At 47.3% G+C, this 27,051-nt stretch overlaps 1 protein-coding gene across 2 annotated transcripts in view; it reads left to right on the forward strand.

Moving 5' to 3' along the window:
• Positions 1–27,051, forward strand: part of LOC135507009 (hedgehog-interacting protein-like) — a 58,800-nt gene that overhangs the window by 15,700 nt on the left and 16,049 nt on the right. For both annotated transcript variants that reach the window (XM_064926477.1, XM_064926476.1), the window contains 6 exons: positions 10,631–10,782; positions 13,155–13,328; positions 14,331–14,474; positions 15,300–15,421; positions 18,872–18,995; positions 19,847–19,983. In XM_064926477.1, the coding sequence (XP_064782549.1) occupies positions 10,631–10,782; positions 13,155–13,328; positions 14,331–14,474; positions 15,300–15,421; positions 18,872–18,995; positions 19,847–19,983 (853 nt within the window). The remainder of the gene's footprint in view (positions 1–10,630; positions 10,783–13,154; positions 13,329–14,330; positions 14,475–15,299; positions 15,422–18,871; positions 18,996–19,846; positions 19,984–27,051) is intronic.

The following is a 27,051-nucleotide window of genomic DNA, read 5'->3' on the forward strand; positions in this document are numbered from 1 at the left end:
AGAGGGAGAGTGACACTTTCTACTTCTAAGACCTACCTCTCTCGTCTGATAATTCCGACCAGCCAAGACCCTTCCTTCCAGACTTACCCCCCCCTGGAGTCTGCTCGCCAGTCTAACACTTCATTAAACAATTAAACAAAGCCATCAGCTATTTCTAAATGTCCCAACATGGCTAACTCACACATTGTTATCTTTCAATGAGCTTAGCACACATGTTGAGAACATTGCTAATGTGCTGCTAATTCGTATAAGGTGGATAAATGGCTTTTTAAGTGTTACTCTGTACTCTCCCCCACCAAGCTGTTTCCATACAGGTTAGCTCTGTACAATCCCACAAGATGAAAAACGATCAGACTAACACGTCACTGGCCAATACTTTATTTTGATAAATGGTGTCGTATGATATGATTTCACACAGCAATAGCCCCTCTCACAACAGTGGAAGACCAGCTTTATCTGTCTTTTAGTGGTCAAGCCTGTCTGTACCATCTCTCTCCCTTTCTCTCTCTCTCTCTCTCTCTCTCTTTCTCTCTCTCTCTCTCTCTTTCCCTCTCTATTCCCTCTCTCTCTCTCCTTCTATTATCTCTCTCTCTTTCCCTTATTTTCTCTCTCTCTCTCTCTTTCTATTCTCTCTCTCTCTTTCCCTCTATTCTCTCTCTCTCCTTCTATTCTCTCTCTCTCCCTCTCTCTATTCCCCCTCCTTCTATTCTCTCTCTTTCCCTCTATTCTCTCGCTCTCCCTCCCTCTCTTTCTCCCTCTCTCTCTCTCCCTCCCTCTCTCTTTCCCTCTATTCTCTCGCTCTCTCTCCCTCCCTCTCTCTTTCCCTCCACCCTCGTTTGCTAAAGAAACATCTGGTGTCTGTCGAGACCGTTCTAATAATGAGGGGTCTAAGGAGATGAACTGTGTTCACGGTGCACAAACACACACACACCAGAATTACTCGTCACCCGTCCCTCTCCGCTGCAGTTTCCTCGAGACAGGAAACCATTGGCATGTCTGGTACTTCTGAAAAGAATTAGCACCTATCTGACGTTTACTCACTCAGTCTGGTCTGCTCTGGCCTCCCATCATCATGGAAATCTAACTTCCAGAGAACAGGGGATGACAAGAGGAGAGAGGAGTCTGGGGCTCGGGTTGGCTGGCCTCCCCCCTCAAAGATATGTTATATACTGCCGTTTGGTTTGGAACCTTCTCCGAGAGAAGAGGGAGAAGAGAGAAGAGGAGCAGCACACCCACGAGAGCGAATCAAGAAGAAATTCAATCATCACCGCCCGCCCGCTCCTCCATAGCTTTGTGTTGGCAGAGCCTCTGGGCAACAGTTGAATAGGAAGTCGTCTTTTTTTTCATCGACGTCGTCTTGGAAGCCGGGGAGAGGATTGGTGTAGTGGAGCAGTATTCCATGTAGGCATCATTTCAACCTCAGTAGTGTGCACCATAGACATGCAGTGTCAGGCCCAGTGCCAGTAGATGGAAACATCTTTATAGCTGTGTAGGATTGTTAAGCTTTTGAAATGGCCTATAATTTACCATGTAATTTCAGGTTCAGTTTCAATTTCTCACCTGCTAGGACCTGTTAATGCTATCATAGCGCTTACCAGCTCTTACCACATAACTTTACATGGAGACATCCACTTCTGCCACTGACTGTTAGCTATGTGTCACATACAGGTTTGGGGTCAATTCCATTTAAATTCTAGACAATTTAGGAAGTACAATGACATTCCAATTCTCTTCAACACTTTTCAATGAAGAACATTTGGAAATGGAATTGGAATTAGTTTTTTATTTTCTGAATTGACTGGAATTGAAATGGAATTGACCCCAGCCCTGCTCACAGACAGTTACATCTCGAGCTGTCTCAGAGAAGGAGTACTGATCTGGGATCATCTTTCCCCCTGTCCATGTAATCAAAGTCATTGTGTGAGCTAAAAGGTAACTCTTAATACATATGGCCCCTGATGATGTTTGTCCGTATCCAAGGCGAAAGCTGAAGTTTTTGAATTTGAGAGTTAACTGATAGTGTCCAGAGATAGGGAAATGGGGAAGAAGAGGAGGAGGGGCACACTTTTTGGACAGGAAGTTTATCTATCACGCATGCCTCCCACCGTTCCTTTAGAAAGAGGACAGCGGAGATTACAGGGAGTGAAGCGGACCCCAGCGAATGGACATGCAAACAGGCCCACAGGGAACCCAGGACGACCCTCCTGCTGTCTTATCATCATTAAATCTAACTGCTAGCGGATAAAACAATCATTATGACAATTAAAGAGCGGCTTGAGACCCGGTAGGCCCCCCAGAGTCCTATTCTGTGATGTTGGCTGTTGGCTGCTACAAGACTCTGCACGGGGCCCCAGCACCAGGGGACCAGGGGGGCTACTAGGGGGGGCTTCCAGAGGGGGCTACCAGGGGGGGCTGAGGTGTTTACTCACTGCATCAACAGGACATAGTTCCCTCTATACAGATAGAACACCCAGGAGCCTCAGGGGAAGTGGGAGATGAGAAGGGTGGGGGGGGCTGGAGTGAGACTCACTGAGAGGGGAAGATAAGGGTTTATCATTGCCCTGACTCCCCTAGCTGCCACATGCTTTGATTGTAATGTTCTGTGGTTCCTTCTGCCGGCCGCCCCCCCCCCCCCCCCGTGGCAATTAAGATGACCTGCTCAGACACAATGCTGCCGGAGGGAGGGAGCAAGGGAGGCTCCCCTTCTCTCTTCATTGCACCGTGGGTGTTCCCTGACACCCAATCTCCCCTTCCCCTCCTGTCATTACTTGATTGTGTGTAACGCACTTGCTGGCGTCCTCTTCCCGGTAGGGGTGCGGACGCGCAATAAAATATATTCACTGTGAGACAAATACCTCATACTGTGTTCTTGTGCTCTGTCACACTGCGTCTATAGCTGTTGGGCTAACTCAGCCAGAGACAGTAGAGGTTCCTCTCAGACTGTCAGGCTAACTCAGCCAGAGACAGTAGAGGTTCCTCTCAGACTGTCAGGCTAACTCAACCAGAGAGAGTAGAGGTTCCTCTCAGACTGCGAGGCTAACTCAGCCAGAGAGAGCAGAGGTTCCACTCAGACTGTCAGGCTAACTCAACCAGAGAGAACAGAGGTTCCTCTCAGACTGTCAGGCTAACTCAGCCAGAGAGAGCAGAGGTTCCACTCAGACTGTCAGGCTAACTCAACCAGAGAGAGCAGAGGTTCCTCTCAGACTGTCAGGCTAACTCAGCCAGAGAGAGCAGAGGTTCCTCTCAGACTGTCAGGCTAACTCAACCAGAGAGAGTCGAGGTTCCTCTCGGGCTGTCAGGCTAACTCAACCAAAGAGAGTCGAGGTTCCTCTCAGACTGTCAGGCTAACTCAACCAGAGAGAGCAGAGGTTCCTCTCAGACTGTCAGGCTAACTCAGCCAGAGAGAGCAGAGGTTCCTCTCGGGCTGTCAGGCTAACTCAACCAAAGAGAGTCGAGGTTCCTCTCAGACTGTCAGGCTAACTCAGCCAGAGAGAGCAGAGGTTCCTCTCAGACTGTCAGGCTAACTCAACCAGAGAGAGCAGAGGTTCCTCTCAGACTGTCAGACTAACTCAGCCAGAGAGAGCAGAGGTTCCTCTCAGACTGTCAGGCTAACTCAGCCAGAGAGAACAGAGGTTCCTCTCAGACTGTCAGGCTAACTCAGCCAGAGAGAACAGAGGTTCCTCTCAGACTGTCAGGTTAACTCAGCCAGAGAGAGCAGAGGTTCCTCTCAGACTGTCAGGCTAACTCAGCCAGAGAGAGCAGAGGTTCCTCTCAGACTGTCAGGCTAACTCAGCCAGAGAGAGCAGAGGTTCCTCTCAGACTGTCAGGCTAACTCAACCAGAGAGAGTCGAGGTTCCTCTCAGACTGTCAGGCTAACTCAACCAAAGAGAGTCGAGGTTCCTCTCAGACTGTCAGGCTAACTCAGCCAGAGAGAGCAGAGGTTCCTCTCAGACTGTCAGGCTAACTCAACCAAAGAGAGTCGAGGTTCCTCTCAGACTGTCAGGCTAACTCAACCAAAGAGAGTCGAGGTTCCTCTCAGACTGTCAGGCTAACTCAGCCAGAGAGAGCAGAGGTTCCTCTCAGACTGTCAGGCTAACTCAACCAGAGAGAGCAGAGGTTCCTCTCAGACTGTCAGACTAACTCAGCCAGAGAGAGCAGAGGTTCCTCTCAGACTGTCAGGCTAACTCAGCCAGAGAGAACAGAGGTTCCTCTCAGACTGTCAGGCTAACTCAGCCAGAGAGAACAGAGGTTCCTCTCAGACTGTCAGGTTAACTCAGCCAGAGAGAGCAGAGGTTCCTCTCAGACTGTCAGGCTAACTCAGCCAGAGAGAACAGAGGTTCCTCTCAGACTGTCAGGCTAACTCAACCAGAGAGAGCAGAGGTTCCTCTCAGACTGTCGGAGATAAGTGCCCTGCGGATGATAAATTAGCTCTTACTCCTACTGTTGACTCCCTCTGAGAACTGAAGCGCTGAAGCTGAAGGAAGGGGGGCAGCAATGTTAATCTTACTGTTATCCTATTTATGTAATGGGAAGAGGAACATACGCTAGAATACGTCAAGAGAAAGTTCAGTGAAAGTCGTAGTTTATCAAGATGGAGTTGTAGACCCAAAACATTACTCTGTTGGCCGACGTGTCGTGTGATACAGGAAATTGCCTGGCTGCCTCCTCCATTATAAAAGTGGTTTTGCATCCAATCTGATTTGGCTGGGTGGTTTGGTCTCTTTAGTTTTTCCTCCTCTTTCCCTACGTTATGAGACTGAGTGATCTCTGGTCTAAGCTCCAACCTTGTCATAGGATTAATGTGTGTTAACAGGTGGAGGGGGGGGGGGGGGTTGACTTGGCTCCCTGGTTTCATTGTGCTGGAGTAACCAGGGGGAGGTGGGGGGCTGAATGAGTGTGAACATTTCAGATTGCCTTTGAGGTAAAAGGGACTGCATTGTTTTTCTCCAATCAGCTCTCCTCGTAGTGGAATGTATTTTTGTGAGGATTGCCAGAGCCAATGAGGATCAAAAGGCGCTGGGCTAACAATGCAGGGAGCCAAACCATGCATCATGGAACAGAAAGGCAGCTGCCTGGCGGGATTGGAAACGGTAGCCACTCACTATGCTCCGCTCCCTGCTCCGGCTCCCGTTCCACAGCTCTATGGAATGCTGCTGATGTTCTGGTGAGAACTCCAACTCTGCCTCGCCTGGCTCTTGACACCAAAAACAACGGCCAAAAACGGAAGAACAATGTCCGGCCTACGCTGTGAATCTGGAGACGGGTGTTGGAGCATCAACAGACAGACAGACAGACAGACAGACAGACAGACAGACAGACAGACAGACACAGCCCCGTGAGATTCCACCAGAACCCACTACCACACTGGGAGGAAGAATGATGGTGGTCGTAAAAAAGGAGGGAGAAGGAGAAGAACAGTTTCAGGAGAAAAGGAGGGAAGCTTGTTTTCAAGTCAAGGCGTTGAAGTGATTTGTGGAGGGCCTGACAGAGGTGTCACAATGACATCATCGATGGCCATTGTCCCCCCCCTGCTACGAGGCTTTGTTCTCCCATGACAACAAAAGGGGGTGGTCAGAGGACCTGTAGGAGGCTAGTGGGAGGAGCTATAGGAGGATGGGCTCATTGTACTGGCTGGAATGGAATTAATGGAACAGTATCAAACAGATCAAACATATAGAAACCCCGTTTGACTCCGTTCCATTGATTCCATTCCAGCCACTACAATGAGCCTGTCCTCCTATAGCTCCTCCTACCAGCCTCCACTGCAGTACACCCAGTACCTCTCCTCTAAATAAATCAAATCAAATCAAATTTTATTTGTCACATACACATGGTTAGCAGATGTTAATGCGAGTGTAGCGAAATGCTTGTGCTTCTAGTTCCGACAATGCAGTAATAACCAACAAGTAATCTAACTAACAATTCCTAAACTACTGTCTCATACACAGTGTAAGGGGATAAAGAATATGTACATAAGGATATATGAATGAGTGATGGTACAGAGCAGCATAGGCAAGATACAGTAGATGGTATCGACTACAGTATATACATATGAGATGAGTATGTAAACAAAGTGGCATAGTTAAAGTGGCTAGTGATACATATATTACATAAGGATGCAGTCGATGATATAGAGTACAGTATATACGTATGCATATGAGATGAATAATGTAGGGTAAGTAACATTATATAAGGTAGCATTGTTTAAAGTGGCTAGTGATATATTTACATCATTTCCCATCAATTCCCATTATTAAAGTGGCTGGAGTTGAGTCAGTGTCAGTGTGTTGGCAGCAGCCACTCAATGTTAGTGGTGGCTGTTTAACAGTCTGATGGCCTTGAGATAGAAGCTGTTTTTCAGTCTCTCGGTCCCAGCTTTGATGCACCTGTACTGACTTCGCCTTCTGGATGATAGCGGGGTGAACAGGCAGTGGCTCGGGTGGTTGATGTCCTTGATGATCTTTATGGCCTTCCTGTAACATCGGGTGGTGTAGGTGTCCTGGAGGGTAGGTAGTTTGCCCCCGGTGATGCGTTGTGCAGACCTCACTACCCTCTGGAGAGCCTTACGGTTGAGGGCGGAGCAGTTGCCGTACCAGGCGGTGATACAGCCCGCCAGGATGCTCTCGATTGTGCATCTGTAGAAGTTTGTGAGTGCTTTTGGTGACAAGCCAAATTTCTTCAGCCTCCTGAGGTTGAAGAGGCGCTGCTGCGACTTCTTCACGATGCTGTCTGTGTGAGTGGACCAATTCAGTTTGTCTGTGATGTGTATGCCGAGGAACTTAAAACTTGCTACTGTCTCCACTACTGTTCCATCGATGTGGATAGGGGGTGTTCCCACTGCTGTTTCCTGAAGTCCACAATCATCTCCTTAGTTTTGTTGACGTTGAGTGTGAGGTTATTTTCCTGACACCACACTCCGAGGGCCCTCACCTCCTCCCTGTAGGCCGTCTCGTCGTTGTTGGTAATCAAGCCTACCACTGTTGTGTCGTCCGCAAACTTGATGATTGAGTTGGAGGCGTGCGTGGCCACGCAGGGTGAACAGGGAGTACAGGAGAGGGCTCAGAACGCACCCTTGTGGGGCCCCAGTGTTGAGGATCAGCGGGGAGGAGATGTTGTTACCTACCCTCACCACCTGGGGGCGGCCCGTCAGGAAGTCCAGTACCCAGTTGCACAGGGCGGGGTCGAGACCCAGGGTCTCGAGCTTGATGACGAGCTTGAAGGGTACTATGGTGTTGAATGCCGAGCTGTAGTCGATGAACAGCATTCTCACATAGGTATTCCTCTTGTCCAGATGGGTTAGGGCAGTGTGCAGTGTGTTTGAGATTGCATCGTCTGTGGACCTATTTGAGCGGTAAGCAAATTGAAGTGGGTCTAAGGTGTCAGGTAGGGTGGAGGTGATATGGTCCTTGACTAGTCTCTCAAAGCACTTCATGATGACGGAAGTGAGTGCTACGGGGCGGTAGTCGTTTAGCTCAGTTACCTTAGCTTTCTTGGGAACAGGAACGATGGTGGCCCTTGATTGAATATGTCCGTAAACACACCAGCCAGCTGGTCTGCGCATGCTCTGAGGGCGCGGCTGGGGATGCCGTCTGGGCCTGCAGCCTTGCGAGGGTTAACACGTTTAAATGTTTTACTCACCTCGGCTGCAGTGAAGGAGAGACCGCATGTTTCCGTTGCAGGCCGTGTCAGTGGCACTGTATTGTCCTCAAAGCGGGCAAAAAAGTTATTTAGTCTGCCTGGGAGCAAGACATCCTGGTCCGTGACTGGGCTGGATTTCTTCCTGTAGTCCGTGATTGACTGTAGACCCTGCCACATGCCTCTATAACCCCGCACAGTAGAGCTGAAACCTCACTTTGTTTATATTTTAACTGGAACTAATACTCAACACACGAACACTTCAAATGAGCTCTTTTGTCTATCACTTGGAGCAGAGCTGCCTACTTACGTTGTCAACAATATGTCTGCTGTAGCTTTGGCAGTAATTTGATAGCGATCCATCTGCCAAGGTATTTTTTCTCTTCTCCTAATCAGGAGTTAAGATTGAATTGGGATGTGTTCCAAATGGCACCCTATTCCCTATATGGCTTGGGCCAAAAGTAGTGCGCTATGTAGGGAATAGGGTGCCATTTGGAACTCAGGCCTAGTTTCCAAGTGTTTGTTTCTTATGACCTGGTGTTAGTTCTGCTGCCGTCCATATGCCTTCTGGTTATGACGAGCAGTCATTAGCGAGAGAGCTAATATTTCAGCCCATTTACCGCCTCTGTGTTTTAGTGGTCTTTTAGCTGAAGATCAAACGGCTCCTTCCTTTTGGAATTCTTGTCTTGACCCGCTCCTTCCCAGTGTTTATGGGGGGAATTCTTGTCTTGACCCGCTCCTTCCCAGTGTTTATGGGGGGAATTCTTGTCTTGACCCGCTCCTTCCCAGTGTTTATGGGGGGAATTCTTGTCTTGACCCGCTCCTTCCCAGTGTTTATGGGGGGAATTCTTGTCTTGACCCGCTCCTTCCCAGTGTTTATTGGGGGAATTCTTGTCTTGACCCGCTCCTTCCCAGTGTTTATGGGGGGAATTCTTGTCTTGACCCGCTCCTTCCCAGTGTTTATGGGGGGAATTCTTGTCTTGACCCGCTCCTTCCCAGTGTTTATGGGGGGAATTCTTGTCTTGACCCCCTCCTTCCCAGTGTTTATGGGGGGAATTCTTGTCTTGACCCGCTCCTTCCCAGTGTTTATGGGGGGAATTCTTGTCTTGACCCGCTCCTTCCCAGTGTTTATGGGGGGAATTGTTGTCTTGACCCGCTCCTTCCCAGTGTTTATGGGGGGAATTGTTGTCTTGACCCGCTCCTTCCCAGTGTTTATGGGGGGAATTCGGGTCACTGCATCCCAAATCTGACATATGGGTCAATCATTTTACGGTGAGGGACGGGAATGGTTGTCCGTGGCAAACTAGAATCATGTCCCACTCATTACTGTCAATTTGCAGTTTATTGGACTCACTACCAACCCCACATAAATCCTGTTATTTTGAGCAACACGGAATTTACATTGAGTAGTTCTCATAAATTCTCGTCAAGAGGAACTCTTATTTATTCGTCAACGTTCGTATTTTTTAATCTTAACGGCGGTATTGAAAGGACCCCGCTGTCTGATCACTGTAGGCCTAGCTCGTACAGAACAGGGCTGACGACACGGACATCACATTCCATTGGAATGTTTGACTGGGTTCTGCCCTTCGCCGTCCAAACAGTTTCTGGGGGATCCAGTACACTTGAACCAATTTATGATCTGTGTTGCTTGGCCTGTGACCCGGGACTACACCTCTGCTAATGCCTCCACACTGTAGGCCTAACACAAAGGCCAGACCTCCTCGCTCTCTTTGCCTAAATTCCTTTTTAAATATTTTGAGAGAGAATTCCAAGAGGTTGACGCAGGCAGATCGGCATTGATTCTGGCTGATGTTGATGCTGCTGCTGGTTCGCCTCTTTCAGTGAGGTAGTCATTCTAGGGGGTTTTGAGGTCGATTTTTTTGCATCCACGCCAGCTAGCATCAATGCTTCTGTTATTGAGGGAGGAATGGGGCTTCAGCTGTTTTGGAGAGGGGGGGTCAACAACATACGGCCAAAAATGTAAGGGGGCACGTTTTAAACATCGTTAACACCTAAGCCTGGCATTCTGTTAATTCTTTTGTTAAGAGAGGGAGAGAGAGAAACACAAAGACCTGATTGCATTGCCTAGGGACTGAAACGCTATAGCTGCTTATTACAGCTAACTATGATGGGAGGACCACCAGAGTTGTGACTGATGTAGCTGCCTCCGGGGTGAGACAAAGGTTTACGTATTACACAAGCAATTTAGATGGTTTCTAAACATGTTGCCAAGACACTGGGTGCTGGCAGCCCTGTCCTTGTTTAGGTTCTCTTCCCCCCTCCATCCACCTCCTTCCCCCCTTTCTCTTCCCCCCTCCATCTTTATCCTCAAATTTTGCACGGTGCGAGGGGGGGAGGGGGGGGGACTGAAGGACTCTGCACTTTTGTGTTCTCTATGAACTACGAGTGAGCTAATAAATTCTTTCAGCCACTCAGCATAGCATTCACGGATATCCCCCAAAGATTACACACACAAATCACCGGACAATGGAGGCCGCCGGGATGGCCTGGGCGCCGCAAGGGCCCCGAGGACAAGCTGGAGAGAGAGAGAGAGGGGGCTGGGCTGGGGTGGGGTGGGGTGGGCTGGAGAGGGATCGAGGGGGAGCACTGGCTGGAGTCAAATGTTTTATAATGGTTTGTAATGCAGTAGTCAATGAGGGTGGTAGTGGAGGTACGGTATGTGGGGAGGACAGAAGAGGGGTATTCGGTTGGGAGGGGGGGGCACTGGGTATCTACAGAGACCAAGATGGAAGGAGACAGAGAGAGAGAAGGAAATATAGTGAGAAAAGTAGAGAGAAAGAGACAATGTGGAGGGTGATTAGCTGTGGGTTATGGGTTGGCTTTGACTTTAGTTACTACAGCACAAGCAGCAGAAAGAAAGAAAGAAAGAAAGAAAGAGAAAGAAAGAAAGAAAGAAAGAAAGAAAGAAAGAAAGAAAAAGTAAGGACATAATTAACTTGTTGGTCCCTTTGTGTTTGTCTTCTGACTGCAGGCAGGAGATGAAAGGGGTCTGCTAGGTCTCACATTCCACCCCAATTACAAGAAGAACGGCAAGCTGTATGTCTCCTACACCACCAACCAGGAGCGCTGGGCCATCGGACCGCACGACCACATTCTGCGCGTGGTCGAGTACACCGTATCCAGGTAAAATCTGTGAAATTACATTGAACCAACATTGAATAAACGTTGAATTGACATCTATGTCCTGTGGGCACCGTCTCCAGGTAAAATGGCAGAAACCAAACCAAACCACCCCCTAGATACATTCATTGACCGCACATGGTTCAACCAATGATGATTCAGAAACAAGCAAAGCCTAAATAAGATGGATTTCATTGTCGATATTCCTGAGATAAATGTTTGCAGGTATAAAGTAGGGCTGGGAATTGCCAGGGACCTCACGATACGATATTATCATGATACTTTGGTGCCGATATGATATGTATTGCGATTCTCATGATTCTATATGTATTGCGATTCACACTGTAATTTTGTTGCAATATTATTCGATGTTTCAAACATATTGCTCACTATATGTCTGCTGCAGAGGGACAAGTGAGAGCCATGAGAAAACATGTTTTGTTCAGTCTTGGAAATAAGAGTACGGACAACATATTGTCTCCCTATTTAAAAAGAACATGGAGAACAAGCTATGAGGGAAAAATACTGGAGTTTTGGAGCAGGTACAGTCAACTAGCGCACAAATAATATTGCAATATTGCCAAAACAATACGATATATCGTCAAAAATAATATCCCGATATGTAACATAACAATTTTTTCCCTATCACTAGTATAAAGTACAGTTGATGAACAGGAAATGTTTATTTTCTAGTGAGTTTTGAATGCAGCCCGTGCCGGCTCGTTGCCAAGTCAAGTCCCGCACCGTGAAACGTGTTTTCTGACGGTGACAGCTTTTGCTTTTATTGAAAACTGTAATGGCCGCTAATGACAACTGTAGATGTTTGTGGCTCTGCTGGTGATATACCAGAGCTCCGTTGCACAACAAGCTGTGATTAACAAAACAAACTTCTCGTAACTATACGAGTTAAAGTATTACGTTTTTATTATCATAATCACTTGTTGTATTGCTCGGTTTAAAGACTTCATTTTTCAAACTGTTATAATCTTGGCGGCAATGGCGTTCTGAGGAGGAGCCATGGCGTTGGTATTTGTATGTCATTCAGTGTGAAATAGTCCATCTCTTCCTGGCAGAGCAACGACTCTGAAGGAAAATAATAAGAACCTCTCTGTCTAAATACCCTGCCCAAAATAACACATCATTAAACATTTTGTGGCTGTTAATATATTTCTCTGGACTTGGAAAGTCATCACTTTATGGGTTTGAGTTACAGCTTTGAGTTGAGATTCACCCCAACATCGTAATAACGTCCTAACTCTGAGCTTTAATGAAGCGTCAAATCTAAAACCCAATGTCTCCAGACAACAAGCTCATTAAACACTCTTCTCGTTGGCGTGTTGTCGGTGAGTTCGCTTGTTTATACATGTCAGCATGTTCTCCTGCAGTGGTATCATCTTACTCACGTACATAATTGCTCTTTTTCCCATCCAGGCATTACATGAGCACCTCTCTGTTTAATCAGGACATCCTTTAAATATATGTCGCAAACGTTCTTTACCTTTTGTCTCAATATGTGTAGTAGGCCCCAATAGTGTCAACATATGTTTAGGGCTCATTTTGGTTAATGCAGGGGTGTGTTACGGCTTGGTTGGAGAAAAAGCATGCACACACTATGACCCCTAAGACTGTCCACCCTTGGTATGGAATGTATTGAAGCGTCACGCCAGCCTCTGACAATGCACTCTAGGTTCCTCTCATAGAGATATGAAACAATACACTCTAGGTTCCTCTCATAGAGATATGAAACAATACCCTCTAGGTTCCTCTCATAGAGATATGAAACAATACACTCTAGGTTCCTCTCATAGAGATATGAAACAATACCCTCTTGGTTCCTCTCATAGAGATATGAAACAATACCCTCTAGGTTCCTCTCATAGAGATATGAAACAATACCCTCTTGGTTCCTCTCATAGAGATAGGAAACAATACCCTCTTGGTTCCTCTCATAGAGATATGAAACAATACCCTCTAGGTTCCTCTCATAGAGATATGAAACAATACACTCTAGGTTCCTCTCATAGAGATATGAAACAATACCCTCTAGGTTCCTCTCATAGAGATATGAAACAATACCCTCTAGGTTCCTCTCATAGAGATATGAAACAATACACTCTAGGTTCCTCTCATAGAGATATAAAACAATACACTCTAGGTTCCTAGGTTCCTCTCATAGAGATATGAAACAATACACTCTAGGTTCCTCTCATAGAGATATGAAACAATACACTCTAGGTTCCTCTCATAGAGATATGAAACAATACACTCTAGGTTCCTCTCATAGAGATATAAAACAATACACTCTAGGTTCCTCTCATAGACATAAAAAACAATGCATTTGATCGAACACTTTTAGTTTTAATTTTGTTGATCAGGAAAAACCCCAACATGGTGGACAGTAGGACCACGCGGATGCTGATAGAAGTGGCAGAGCTGCACAGGAAGCACCTGGGAGGACAGCTGCTGTTTGGACCTGACGGCCTGCTGCACATCGTCCTGGGAGACGGCATGATCACCCTGGACGACATGGAGGAGATGGACGGCCTCAGGTGAAACCCAGGGATCAGGGGGTCAAAGCTCAAGGGCAATATGTTGGCTATTTGGGGATTAGTCTGTGGGGATCATTCTGTCAGAATCTTTAGTATGTGTATCTTTCTATGGGTATCTTTCAATAGCCATCTTTCTATGGGTATCTTTCTATGGCCATCTTTCTATGAGAATCTTTCTATGGGAATCTTTCTATGGCCATCTTTCTATTCACATCTTTCTATGGGTATCTTTCTATGGCCATCTTACTATGGGAATCTTACTATGGGAATCTTTCTATGGGTATCTTTCTATGGCCATCTTTCTATGGGTATCTTTCTATTCGCATCTTTCTATGGGTATCTTTCTATTCACATCTTTCTATGGCCATCTTTCCATGGGTATCTTTCTATGGTTATCTTTCTATTCACATCTTTTTATGGCTATCTTTCTATGGGTAACTTTCTATGGCCATTTTTCTATGGGTATCTTTCTATTCGCATCTTTCTATGGCCATCTTTCTATGGGTATCTTTCTATTTGCATCTTTCTATTCACATCTTTTTATGGCTATCTTTCTATGGGCATCTTTCTATGGGTATCTTTCTATTCGCATCTTTCTATGGCCATCTTTCCATGGGTATCTTTCTATGGGTATCTTTCAATGGTTATCTTTCTATGGTTATCTTTCTATTTGCATCTTTTTATGGCTATCTTTCTATGGCTATATTTCTATGGCCTTCCTATGGCCATCTTTCTATGGGTATCTGTCTATGGGAGTCTTTCTATGGTCATCTTTCTATGGGTATATGTCTATGGGAGTCTTTCTATGGACATCTTTCTGCTGGTATTTTTTAGGCCACTGTAGGCCATTTCCCAAAAACCTAAAGGACAGTAAGTCTTCTAACATTTGGCAAGATGAAGCAATATGGCAGCAGTAAACCAAGACAGTAGCTACAGTTTTTCTACTTCCAACACTTTCCTCCCAACTAACCAGTTGTCCTTTCTTGTGTGTGCTGTCTGCAGTGATTTCACAGGGTCTGTGTTGAGGGTGGACGTGGACACAGACTGCTGCACGGCTCCCTACTCCATACCCAGGAACAACCCCTACTTCAACAGCACCAACCAGCCACCAGAAATATTTGCCCACGGACTGCATGACCCAGGCAGGTGAGTGAAATGCTCCATGGCCATACCTGATACCTGTACCTACCCAGATAATCCCACCAATACTTCACATACCTGATACATGTACCCACCCAGAGAATCCCACCAATACTTCACATACCTGATACATGTACCCACCCAGAGATTCCCCCCAATACTTCACATACCTGATACCTGTACCCACCAAGATAATCCCACCAATACTTCGCATACCTGATACATGTACCCACCCAGAGAATCCCCCCAATACTTCACATACCTGATACCTGTACCCACCCAGAGAATCCCCCAATACTTCACATACCTGATACCTGTACCCACCAAGAGAATCCCCCAATACTTCACATACCTGATACCTGTACCCACCAAGAGAATCCCACCAATACTTCACATACCTGATACCTGTACCCACCCAGAGAATCCCAACAATACTTCACTATGGTGTGTGTGTGTATCTTCTCATATATTAATATTAGTATATAGTATGTCATTTTTAATTGTGAGTGACAGCTAATTGTGAGTGACAGTTCATTATGAGTTACAGTCAAGGTTGTTCTGTGTCTTCACATGGTAAAAGGTTGATCATGGATTGACTGTACTAGGCTATGCGTTTCATTAGAACGTGTTCATCAATCTTCCTGAGTTGTAGCTGGGTGTGTGAGAGATGCAGCTATTGATTTACAGTACCCCCGTTGCATGCCACTGTTTCATCATGTGGCACAACCACCCCAAGGTGACGCTCAGGGAGTGACGCATCATCGCAGATTGACAGTGTCATGGCGTTCCAATGTTTTTCCCACTTATCCGTTCATTCCTGTCTTTCCCCAGGTGTGCCGTGGACCGGCACCATACGGATAACAACGGGAGTCTCTTGATCCTGTGCACGGATGCCAGCGGTAGGAACGCGTCTGCAGGGAGAATACTGGCGATCACTAAGGGGAAAGACTACGGTGAGTTCCTTCTTCTAATGGTTTTCCCTAACAACACTGAGGATGTGTCCCAAATGGCACCCTATTCCCTATATAGTGCACTACTTCTGAACAGAGTGCATGAGCCCTGGTTAAAAGGAGTACACTTTATAGAGGACAGGCTGCCATTTGGGACCTTTAGGAGCCTGAGAGTGCCCTTTAGGAGTCTGTCTGGAATACATCAATGGGACATGTTGCTTGTTATGAAAATAGCTCTGTCTGCCTTACAGTCTCATTTCATGTTCTCTCTCACCTTGGGAAAGCGTGGAAGAATCTGATGGAATTCCTCACAAATGACCTTTCTGGATAACCTTTCATTTTACTGTGTGTTCTGCACAAGAAAAACGATGTCTGTTTTTTTGGAATACAACTGGATTCTTTCCTATTGTGAGAATGCGGTATTTGGTCGGCCTCCAACTTGTTCAGTACACAGTGTATCTGAGTTTTACATTTATTTTAAAAAAGTATCCGAAGTTATTGTGATCCACAAACGATTCGTCCTCACATATCATTGCCAGGGGAATGTGAGTTTGTGTCCATGACTAGGATTTATAGTTGTCAACCACAATGAATATCTTGATGATGGGTTAGTATAGTTGAAAGCACACTAAACAGAGCCATGAGGATCATATTCTCCTTGGTGCACGTCAAAAGAGCATAATCGACACCAGAACACTCTTTCTAACACAATGAAGAAATGAGTGCTTATGTTTGGTTTGAATCATGTAGAGCTGTTTGTTTGATTCTAATAACCAGACAATGAGTGCTATTTCAGCCACCCGCAAAACAACCCCCCTAACCCCCTCCCACCCAGCCCCTCAGCCTAGTTTAAAGCCCCCACCCATTCCATTGGCCACCTCTCACCCAGGACGATCACTAATTGGGCCAAATTAACCCAGACCCCGGCCCCGATTATACTATTGCCATGATGAAGGTGGAGTTCATTACCTATCTGATTACACCCTAATAGGGGCGAGAACTCCTCAAATCATAATGTCCATTATTTACATGTAATGACTACATAACGATTTACATTCATGTTGTCCCATAAATACACTAAAACTCCATCATCAACCTCCTGCGCTATTTAGTACAACCATCACTTAATACGTTCAGTTTCAATGTTAATGAGGAGGTATCGTGGCGGTTAAAGCCCTACATTACATTTAATCCAGTTTAGCAAAGTTGTTTTTAACAAGGTAGGGCCTCAGTCACAGTAATTGAGACCACCCTCCACTACGTACTAATGGACTCGTGACAGATGGCAGTAAACATGGATATCCTTTTCTCTTCCTACACCAACAGAGAAAACAGGACTCATTTGAGTGGGCATAAATCACACCCAGGTCTCAGGGAGTCACAGTCATTAGGCTAGGGTCCGACCATGGCAGTTCCAGGTCTCAGGGAGTCACAGTCATTAGACTAGGGTCCGACCATGGCAGCTCCAGGTCTCAGGGAGTCACAGTCATTAGGCTAGGGTCTGACCATGGCAACTTCAGGTCTCAGGGAGTCACAGTCATTAGGCTAGGGTCTGACCATGGCAGCTCCAGGTCTCAGGGAGTCACAGTCATGTCCGACCATGGCAGCTCCAGGTCTCAGGTCACAGTCATTAGGCTAGGTCCGACCATGGCAGCTCCAGGTCTCAGGGAGTCACAGTCATTAGGCTAGGGTCCGACCATGGCAGCTCCAGGTCTCAGGTCAGTCACAGTCATTAGGCTAGGGTCCGACCATGGCAGCTCCAGGTCTCAGGGAGTCACAGTCATTAGGCTAGGTCCGACCATGGCAGCTCCAGGTCTCAGGGAGTCACAGTCATTAGGCTAGGGTCTGACCATGGCAGCTCCAGGTCTCAGGGAGTCACAGTCATTAGGCTAGGGTCCGACCATGGCAGCTCCAGGTCTCAGGGAGTCACAGTCATTAGGCTAGGGTCTGACCATGGCAGCTCCAGGTCTCAGGGAGTCACAGTCATTAGACTAGGGTCGACCATGGCAGCTCCAGGTCTCAGGGAGTCACAGTCATTAGGGGGTAGGCCGACCATGGCAGCTCCAGGTCTCAGGGAGTCACAGTCATTAGGCTAGACCATGGCAGCTCCAGGTCTCAGGGAGTCACAGTCATTAGGCTAGGGTCTGACCATGGCAGCTCCAGGTCTCAGGGAGTCACAGTCATTAGGCTAGGGTCCGACCATGGCAGCTCCAGGTCTCAGGGAGTCACAGTCATTAGACTAGGGTCCAACCATGGCAGCTCCAGGTCTCAGGGAGTCACAGTCATTAGGCTAGGGTCTGACCATGGCAGCTCCAGGTCTCAGGGAGTCACAGTCATTAGGCTAGGGTCTGACCATGGCAGCTCCAGGTCTCAGGGAGTCACAGTCATTAGACTAGGGTCCGACCATGGCAGCTCCAGGTCTCAGGGAGTCACAGTCATGAGGCTAGGGTCTGACCATGGCAGCTCCAGGTCTCAGGGAGTCACAGTCATTAGGCTAGGGTCTGACCATGGCAGCTCCAGGTCTCAGGGAGTCACAGTCATTAGACTAGGGTCCGACCATGGCAGCTCCAGGTCTCAGGGAGTCACAGTCATGAGGCTAGGGTCTGACCATGGCAGCTCCAGGTCTCAGGGAGTCACAGTCATTAGGCTAGGGTCTGACCATGGCAGCTCTGGGTCTCAGGGAGTCACAGTCATGAGGCTAGGGTCTGACCATGGCAGCTCCAGGTCTCAGGTAGTCACAGTCATTAGACTAGGGTCCGATCATGGCAGCTCCAGGTCTCAGGGAGTCACAGTTATTAGGCTAGGATCCGACCATGGCAGCTCCAGGTCTCAGGGAGTCACAGTCATGAGGCTAGGGTCTGACCATGGCAGCTCCAGGTCTCAGGTAGTCACAGTCATTAGACTAGGGTCCGACCATGGCAGCTCCAGGTCTCAGGGAGTCACAGTCATTAGGCTAGGGTCTGACCATGGCAGCTCCGGAAGGTTGCAAGTTCAAACCCCTGAGCTGACAAGGTACAAATCTGTCGTTCTGCCTCTGAACAGGCAGTTAACCCACTGTTCCTAGGCCGTCATTGAAAATAAGAATTTGTTCTTAACTGACTTGCCTGGTTAAATAAAGGTAAAATAAAATAAAAAATATGTATAGGGCACTACTTTTGATCAGAACTCTGTGGGCCTTGGTTAAAGGAATAGTGCACTTTAAAGACAAAAGGGGGCCATTTGGGCACAGCCTCTGCAATTACACTGCCTGTGTATCTGTGTTTATGTAGAGAACAAGGCGTCCATCTTAATGATACTGATCTGAGGCCTGTACCTGTGTGTTTCTGTGGAGAACGAGGCGTCCATCTTAATGATACTGATCTGAGGCCTGTGTATCGGTGTGTTTCTGTAGCGAAAGAGGCGTCCATCTTAATGATACTGATCTGAGGCCTGTGTATCTGTGTGTTTCTGTAGAGAACGAGGCGTCCATCTTTGACCTGGCGACCAGTGGAGGAGCAGCACCTGTGGGAGGGTTCATCTACAGAGGCTGTCAGTCCAGGAGGCTCTACGGGAGCTATGTGTTTGGAGACAAGAATGGGTAAGCTTATATGTTCTAAATATTATAACAGGGTTTTTATTTATTGTCAAATGATCTAGATTAAATGTGTAGCTCGTTTGAGTCAAACGTCATTGTTTTCTCATTTGGAACATTCTCGAACGGTTCTAGTGTTCATTGACTTTGAATTGAACAAACACAAGCAGCTGTGTTCAGTAACCCAACTTTGCTATGGTGAACGTAACTCTGAGGTAAACACTATGCCAATTGACATCCATCCCCTGATTCTGTCCATGGTCACCGTGCCAACATAAACCCAGTGTTCCATCCACGTTGGGGGGAAAACATTACTATCACATTACTGACACTACTACTGCTCAGGCTCATTCACTGTAAATGGAGACGTGATTTCCTGCTCCGGTTGGTTGGTCCGTTTGGCTACGGCCTTGTGTTGTTCACACGTCTCATTGGTTGATAATTAATCTTCCTCTCTCGCTGAAGTCAAACCTCGCCTCTTGAATAAACAAAGGAAATAAAGACGCTGAAGGAACTACACTATTGAGATATCATGGCAATGTGTTTGGAAAAATGACTCGCAGCTGCTTTGTCTCATTTCAGTTTTTGAGGGGCACGTTGTTGTGAAAGGACGAGGAGGATTTTGGCATCATGTTTATTTGGAAACCAAAAGACTTCATGCACACTAAGGCACTGAAACACAAGACTGTTGTGCTGTGACATGAAAGGAAACAATGTGCCGTTTTTGCTGACCCCTGACCTGTGCTTAATGCTAGCATTACTGTAACAGTGTGCTGATGTTGCGCTGTGCTTTTGTGTGTGCGCGTATGTGTGTGTGCGTATGTGTGTGTGTGTGTGTGCGTATGTGTGCGTTTCAGGAACCTACGGATCCTCCAGAAGGGCTCAGCGGCGGCAGGGGACCAGTGGCAGGAGAAAGCTCTGTGTCTGGGTACCAGCAGCTCCTGTGGCTCCGCTCTGGTGGGACATATCCTTGGCTTCGGAGAGGACCAACTAGGTCAGTAGAACCAGCACAAAGGTTGTTTCCCAAATGGCACCCTTTTCCCAATATAGTGCAGTACGTTTTGACCAGAGCACTATGGGCCCTTGTTGAAAGTAGTGCACTAAATAGGGAATAGGGTGCCATTTGGGATCCAGCCCAACTCTCTCTAGTCTAAAGACGGGCCCCTACATGTATATCCACATTATTATATGTCAATTTCTGTGTGTTTCTGGGTGTCTCTCTACATCTGAGCTGATGTTATGAGTGAAAGCTTTTGTCAACAAAGAGTTTGGATGCAGAAGATAGATTGCAGAGTGTCAAGCCATCCTGAAATCAGTGTTTACACCCAATGACAGATGTCAAAACTGTGGAAAACTCTAGTTCAGAATCATTGGGGCATTGTATATGGAACAATGGTCCATGTATTTACATAGTACATCCCTGGAGTGCGATGTCAATGTTCAACATGTTTCCACTCGGTTGGGTTCAGAAACAAGACTGCTCCAATTGAGTTTCCGAGATTAGGAAGTGAGGGGACAAACGTACGCGGAGTCTCAAATTCAAGCCGTTATTCGAGTGATATTCATGATATTGGACCAGAAAACCAAGAGGTCACACACGCTGTGTGAGGGGAACTAATACCTCCATCCCTTCCCGCCGTGTCACCTTTCCACCATGGCACGTTCCAGCAGCAGGATATTAAAGTCTCCCTGCTTCCTGAAGGATTATATGGTCATTTCCATACGATAGCACCAGGCCTCAAAGAGCCTACTGATATGGCATGTAGTTGGCCACCTGGGGATGAATGTTTCTGGTCTGTGTTATTGTTTACCAGCCTGCCAGTCATACCATCTTAGGTGAGGTTAGGTTCGCTACATCAACAAACCCACTGAACCCAATTCATTGTATCCCTGTTTGACAAAAGGACTCACTGTGAGCTCATGTTTTGCAGAGAACTAATTATCCATATTGGCATACAACGGGCACACAGGGTTAACCATAGGACTTGCCAGTATCTTGGCGTGGTGTGAGTTGAAGATTTTTGCTTTTGTTCATGATTTGTAAATGGGGCGGGGGTAGGCGAATGGTGGAGGCCTGTGCTGAGCTGGGCTGGCTTCCCACAACAGGGCCCCATTGACACATGTTTACAATTTGTCCTCTTATGGAGCCATGTTGTGGGCTTGCTCCTCATTAAATGACTCGCCTGGTTCCAGTCAGGAGTATTTAGTTGTCCCATGATTCTCACTCTATCCCAAGTCCCATGGCAAGTGCAGCGCTGCAGGGACCCTGATCAGGGCCTCTTCTCTTATTTTCTCTCTGTTTCTCTCTCAATTTCAATATCAATTTAAGGGGTATATTGGCATGAGAAACATACAGTTGAATTTGGAAGTTTGCATAGACTTATTTTGGAGTCATTAAAACTTGTTTTTCAACCACTCCACAAAAACTATAAGTCAGTTAGGACATCTGACACAAGTCATTTTTCCAACAATTGTTTACAGACAGATTATTTCATTTATAATTCACTGTATCACAATTCCAGTGGGTCTGAAGTTTACATACACTAAGTTGACTGTTCCTTTAAACAGCTTGGAAAATTACAGAATAGGATGTCATGGCTTTAGAAGCTTCTGATAGGCTAATTGACAACATTTGAGTCAATTGGAGGTGTACCTGTGGATGTATTTCAAGGCCTACCTTCAAACTCAGTGCCTCTTTGCTTAGCATCATGGGAAAATGAAAATAAATCAGCCAAGACCTCAGAAAATAAATTGTAGACCTCCACAAGTCTGGTTCATCCTTGGGAGCAATTTCCAAATGTCTGAAGGTACCACGTTCATCTGACAAACAATGGTACGCAAGTATAAACACCATGGGACCACGCAGCCATCATACCGCTCAGGAAGGAGATGTGTTCTGTCTCCTAGAGATTAACGTACTTTGGTGAAAAAAGTGCAAATCAATCCCAGAACAACAGCAAAGGACCTTGTGAAGATGCTGGAGGAAACAGGTACAAAAGTATCTATATCCACAGTAAAACAAGTAATACAGTGCCTTGCGAAAGTATTCGGCCCCCTTGAACTTTGCGACCTTTTGCCACATTTCAGGCTTCAAACATAAAGATATAAAACTGTATTTTTTGTGAAGAATCAACAACAAGTGGGACACAATCATGAAGTGGAACAACATTTATTGGATATTTCAAACTTTTTTAACAAATCAAAAACTGAAAAATTGGGCGTGCAAAATTTTTCAGCCCCCTTAAGTTAATACTTTGTAGCGCCACCTTTTGCTGCGATTACAGCTGTAAGTCGCTTGGGGTATGTCTCTATAAGTTTTGCACATCGAGAGACTGAAAATTTTTCCCATTCCTCCTTGCAAAACAGCTCGAGCTCAGTGAGGTTGGATGGAGAGCATTTGTGAACAGCAGTTTTCAGTTCTTTCCACAGATTCTCGATTGGATTCAGTTCTGGACTTTGAATTGGCCATTCTAACACCTGGATATGTTTATTTTTGAACCATTCCATTGTAGATTTTGCTTTATGTTTTGGATCATTGTCTTGTTGGAAGACAAATCTCCGTCCCAGTCTCAGGTCTTGTAACGGCGTTCTTCGTTTGTTGAATGAGAGTCGGACCGAAATGCAGCGTGTTGGTTACTCATGTTTTTTAATGAAACAAATGAATCGCGGTACATGAAATAACAAAACGGAACGTGAAACCTAATTACAGCCTATCTGGTGAAACTACACAGAGACAGGAACAATCACCCACGAAATACAAAGTGAAACCCAGGCTATCTAAATACGGTTCCCAATCAGAGACAACGAGAATCACCTGACTCTGATTGAGAACCGCCTCAGGCAGCCAAACCTATGCAACACCCCTACTCAGCCGCAATCCCAATAACTAAAAAAAAAAAACACTATGAAATACGCCAACATAAACCCATGTCACACCCTGGCCTGAACCCCACTGAACTGAGGAGCAGCTCGTGACTGAGGGGCAGCTCGTGACTGAGGGGCAGCTTGGGACTGAGGCAGCTCGGGACTGAGGGGAAGCTCGGGACTGAGGGGTAGCTCGGGACTGAGGGGCAGCTCGGGACTGAGGGGCAGCTCGGGACTGAGGGGCAGCTCGGGACTGAGGGGCAGCTCGGGACTGAGGGGCAGCCCAGTACTGAGAGGAAGCCCAGTACTGAGAGGAAGCCCAGTACTGAGATGAAGCCCAGCCAGGCAGTTGAATCCGGCAGATCCTGGCTGACTGGCGGATCTGGAAGAGTCTGGTTGACTAGCAGATCTGGAAGAGTCTGGATGACTGGCAGATCTGGAAGAGTCTGGTTGACTGGCAGATCTGGAAGAGTCTGGCTGAATAGCAGATCTGGAAGAGTCTGTTTGACTGGCAGATCTGGAAGAGTCTGGCTGACTGGCAGATCTGGAAGAGTCTGGCTGACTGGCAGATCTGGAAGAGTCTGGCTGAATAGCAGATCTGGAAGAGTCTGGTTGACTGGCAGATCTGGAAGAGTCTGGCTGACTGGCAGATCTGGAAGAGTCTGGCTGACTGGCAGATCTGGAAGAGTCTGGCTGACTGGCAGATCTGGAAGAGTCTGGCTGACTGGCAGATCTGGAAGAGTCTGGCTGAATGGCAGATCTGGAAGAGTCTGGCTGAATGGCAGATCTGGAAGAGTCTGGCTGAATGGCAGATCTGGAAGAGTCTGGCTGGCTGACTGGCAGATCTGGAAGAGTCTGGCTGACTGGCAGATCTGGAAGAGTCTGGCTGAATGGAAGAGTCTGGCTGACTGGCAGATCTGGAAGAGTCTGGCTGACTGGCAGATCTGGAAGAGTCTGGCTGACTAGCAGATCTGGAAGAGTCTGGCTGACTGGCAGATCTGGAAGAGTCTGGCTGACTGACAGATCTGAAAGAGTCTGGCTGACTGGCAGATCTGGAAGAGTCTGGCAGACTGGCAGATCTGGAAGAGTCTGGCAGACTGGCAGATCTGGAAGAGTCTGGCTGACTGGCAGATCTGGAAGAGTCTGGCTGACTGGCAGATCTGGAAGAGTCTGGCTGACTGGCAGATCTGGAAGAGTCTGGTTGACTGGTGGATCCTGGCAGACTGACGGCTCTGGCTGCTTCAGGCTGACTGACGGCTCTGGCTGCTCCATGCTGACTGGCGGCTCTGGCTGCTCCATGCAGATTGACAGCTCTGGTGGCTTCTTGCAGACTGACAGCTCTGACTGTTCCATGCAGACTAACAGCTTTGGCAGCTCCTTGCCGACTGGCAGCTCCTTGCAGACTGGCAGCTCCTTGCAGACTGGCAGCTCCTTGCAGACTGGCAGCTCCATGCAGACTGGCAACTCCTTGCAGACTGGCAGCTTCTTGCAGACTGGCAGCTCCTTGCAGACTGGCAGCTCTAGCTGCTCCATGCAGACTGGCAGCTCTGGTTGCTCCATGCAGACTGGCAGCTCCTTGCAGACTGGCAGCTCCATGCAGACTGGCAACTCCTTGCAGACTGGCAGCTCCTTGCAGACTGGCAGCTCCTTGCAGACTGTCAGCTCTAGCTGCTCCATGCAGACTGGCAGCTCTGGTTGCTCCATGCAGACTGGCAGCTCCTTGCAGACTGGCAGCTCCTTGCAGACTGGCAGCTCCATGCAGACTGGCAGCTCCATGCAGACTGGCAGCTCTGGCTGCTCCAAGCAGACTGACAGCTCTGGCTGCTCCATGCAGACTGGCAGCTCTAGCTGCTCCATGCAGACTGGCAGCTCTGGCTGCTCCATGCAGACTGGCAGCTCTAGCTGCTCCATGCAGACTGGCAGCTCTGGCTGCTCCGAACAGGCAGGAGGCTCTGGCAGCGCTGGAGAGGAGAAAGGCTCTGATAGCGCTGAATAGGCGGGAGACTCCGACAGCGCAGGAGAGGGAGAAAGCGCTGGCTGCGCTGAACAGGCGAGGCGCACTGAAGGCCTGTTGTGTGGTACTGGAACTGGTGGTACTGGATCGAGGACACGCACAGGAAGCCTGGTGCGGGGAGCTGCCATCGGAGGACTGGTGTGTGAAGGTGGCACAGGATGGACTGGACCGTGAAGGTGTACTGGAGAGCCTGAGAGCAGGACTGGCACAGGACGTGCAAGGCTAGGTAGGTACACAGGAGGCCTAGTGCGTGAGGCTGGCACATTTTTCACCAGCCGACTAACAAGCACCTCAGGACTAGTATGGAGCGCTGACCCAGGTGCCATTAAATCCCCGACACGCTCCGTCAGACGAATCTTGTACCTAAAGCACCAAACTAGCAACTCCCTCATTACTCTCTCCTCCAATTTCCCCATTAACTCCTTCACAGTCTCTGTTTCGCTCACCTCCAACACCGGTTCTGGTCTCCTCCTTGGCTCCTCACGATAAACAGGGAGAGTTGGCTCAGGTCTGTCTCCTGACTCAGCCACTCTCCCTCTGATCAATTTTAACCATCTTCCCTGTCCCTGCTGAAGAAAAGCAGGCCCAAACCATGATGCTGCCACCACCATGTTTGACAGTGGGGATGGTGTGTTCAGAGTGATGAGCTGTGTTGCTTTTACGCCAAACATAACGTTTTGCATTGTTGCCAAAAAGTTCAATTTTGGTTTCATCTGACCAGAGCACCTTCTTCCACATGTTTGGTGTGTCTCCCAGGTAGCTTGTGGCAAACTTTCAACGACACTTTTTATGGATATCTTTAAGAAATGGCTTTCTTCTTGCCACTCTTCCATAAAGGCCAGATTTGTGCAATATACAACTGATTGTTGTCCTATGGACAGAGTCTCCCACCTCAGCTGTAGATCTCTGCAGTTCATCCAGAGTGATCATGGGCCTCTTGGCTGCATCTCTGATCAGTCTTCTCCTTGTATGAGCTGAACGTTTAGAGGGACGGCCAGGTCTTGGTAGATTTGCAGTGGTCTGATACTCCTTCCATTTCAATATTATCGCTTGCACAGTGCTCCTTGGGATGTTTAAAGCTTGGGAAATCTTTTTGTATCCAAATCCGGCTTTAAACTTCTTCACAACAGTATCTCGGACCTGCCTGGTGTGTTCCTTGTTCCTTGTTCGCTTTTAAAGGACCTCTGAGACTATCACAGTGCAGGTGTATTTATACGGAGACTTGATTACACACAGGTGGATTGTATTTATCATCATTAGTCATTTAGGTCAACATTGGATCATTCAGAGATCCTCACTGAACTTCTGGAGAGAGTTTGCTGCACTGAAAGTAAAGGGTTTTGTGTCCCACTTGTTGTTGATTCTTCACAAAAAAATACAGTTTTATATCTTTATGTTTGAAGCCTGAAATGTGGCAAAAGGTCGCAAAGTTCAAGGGGCCGAATACTTTCGCAAGGCACTGTATATCGACATAACCTGAAAGGCCGCTCAGCAAGGAAGAAGCAACTGCTCCAAAACCGGCATAAAAATGCCAGACTGCGGTTTGCAACTGCAGATGGGGACAAAGATCGTACTTTTTGGAGGAATGTCCTTTGGTCTGATGAAACAAAAATAGAACTGTTTGGCCATAATGACCAGTGTTATGTTTGGAGGAAAAAGGGTGAGGCTTGCACACCGAAGAACACCATCCAAACTGTGAAGCACGGGGGTGGCAGCGTCATGTTGTGGAGGTGCTTTGCTGCAGGAGGGACTGGTGCAATTCGCAAAATAGATGGCATCATGAGGCAGTGAAATTATGTGGATGTATTGAAGCAACATCTCAAGACATCAGTCAGGAAGTTAAAGCTTGGTCGCAAATGGGTCTTCCAAATGGACAATGACCCCAAGCATACTTCCAAAGTTGTGGCAAAATGGCTTAAGGACAACAAAGTCAAGGTATGGGAGTGGCCATCACAAAGCCCTGACCTCAATTCTATAGAAAATCTGTGGGCAGAACTGAAAAAGCGTGTGCAAGTAAGGAGGCCTACAAACCTGACTCAGTTACACCAGCTCTTTTTATTTTATTTTTATTTCACCTTTATTTTACCAGGTAGGCTAGTTGAGAACAAGTTCTCATTTGCAACTGCGACCTGGCCAAGATAAAGCATAGCAGTGTGAACAGACAACACAGAGTTACACATGGAG

Source organism: Oncorhynchus masou, chromosome 20, assembly GCF_036934945.1.
Source record: "Oncorhynchus masou masou isolate Uvic2021 chromosome 20, UVic_Omas_1.1, whole genome shotgun sequence".
In the NCBI taxonomy this organism is placed as follows: domain Eukaryota; kingdom Metazoa; phylum Chordata; class Actinopteri; order Salmoniformes; family Salmonidae; genus Oncorhynchus; species Oncorhynchus masou.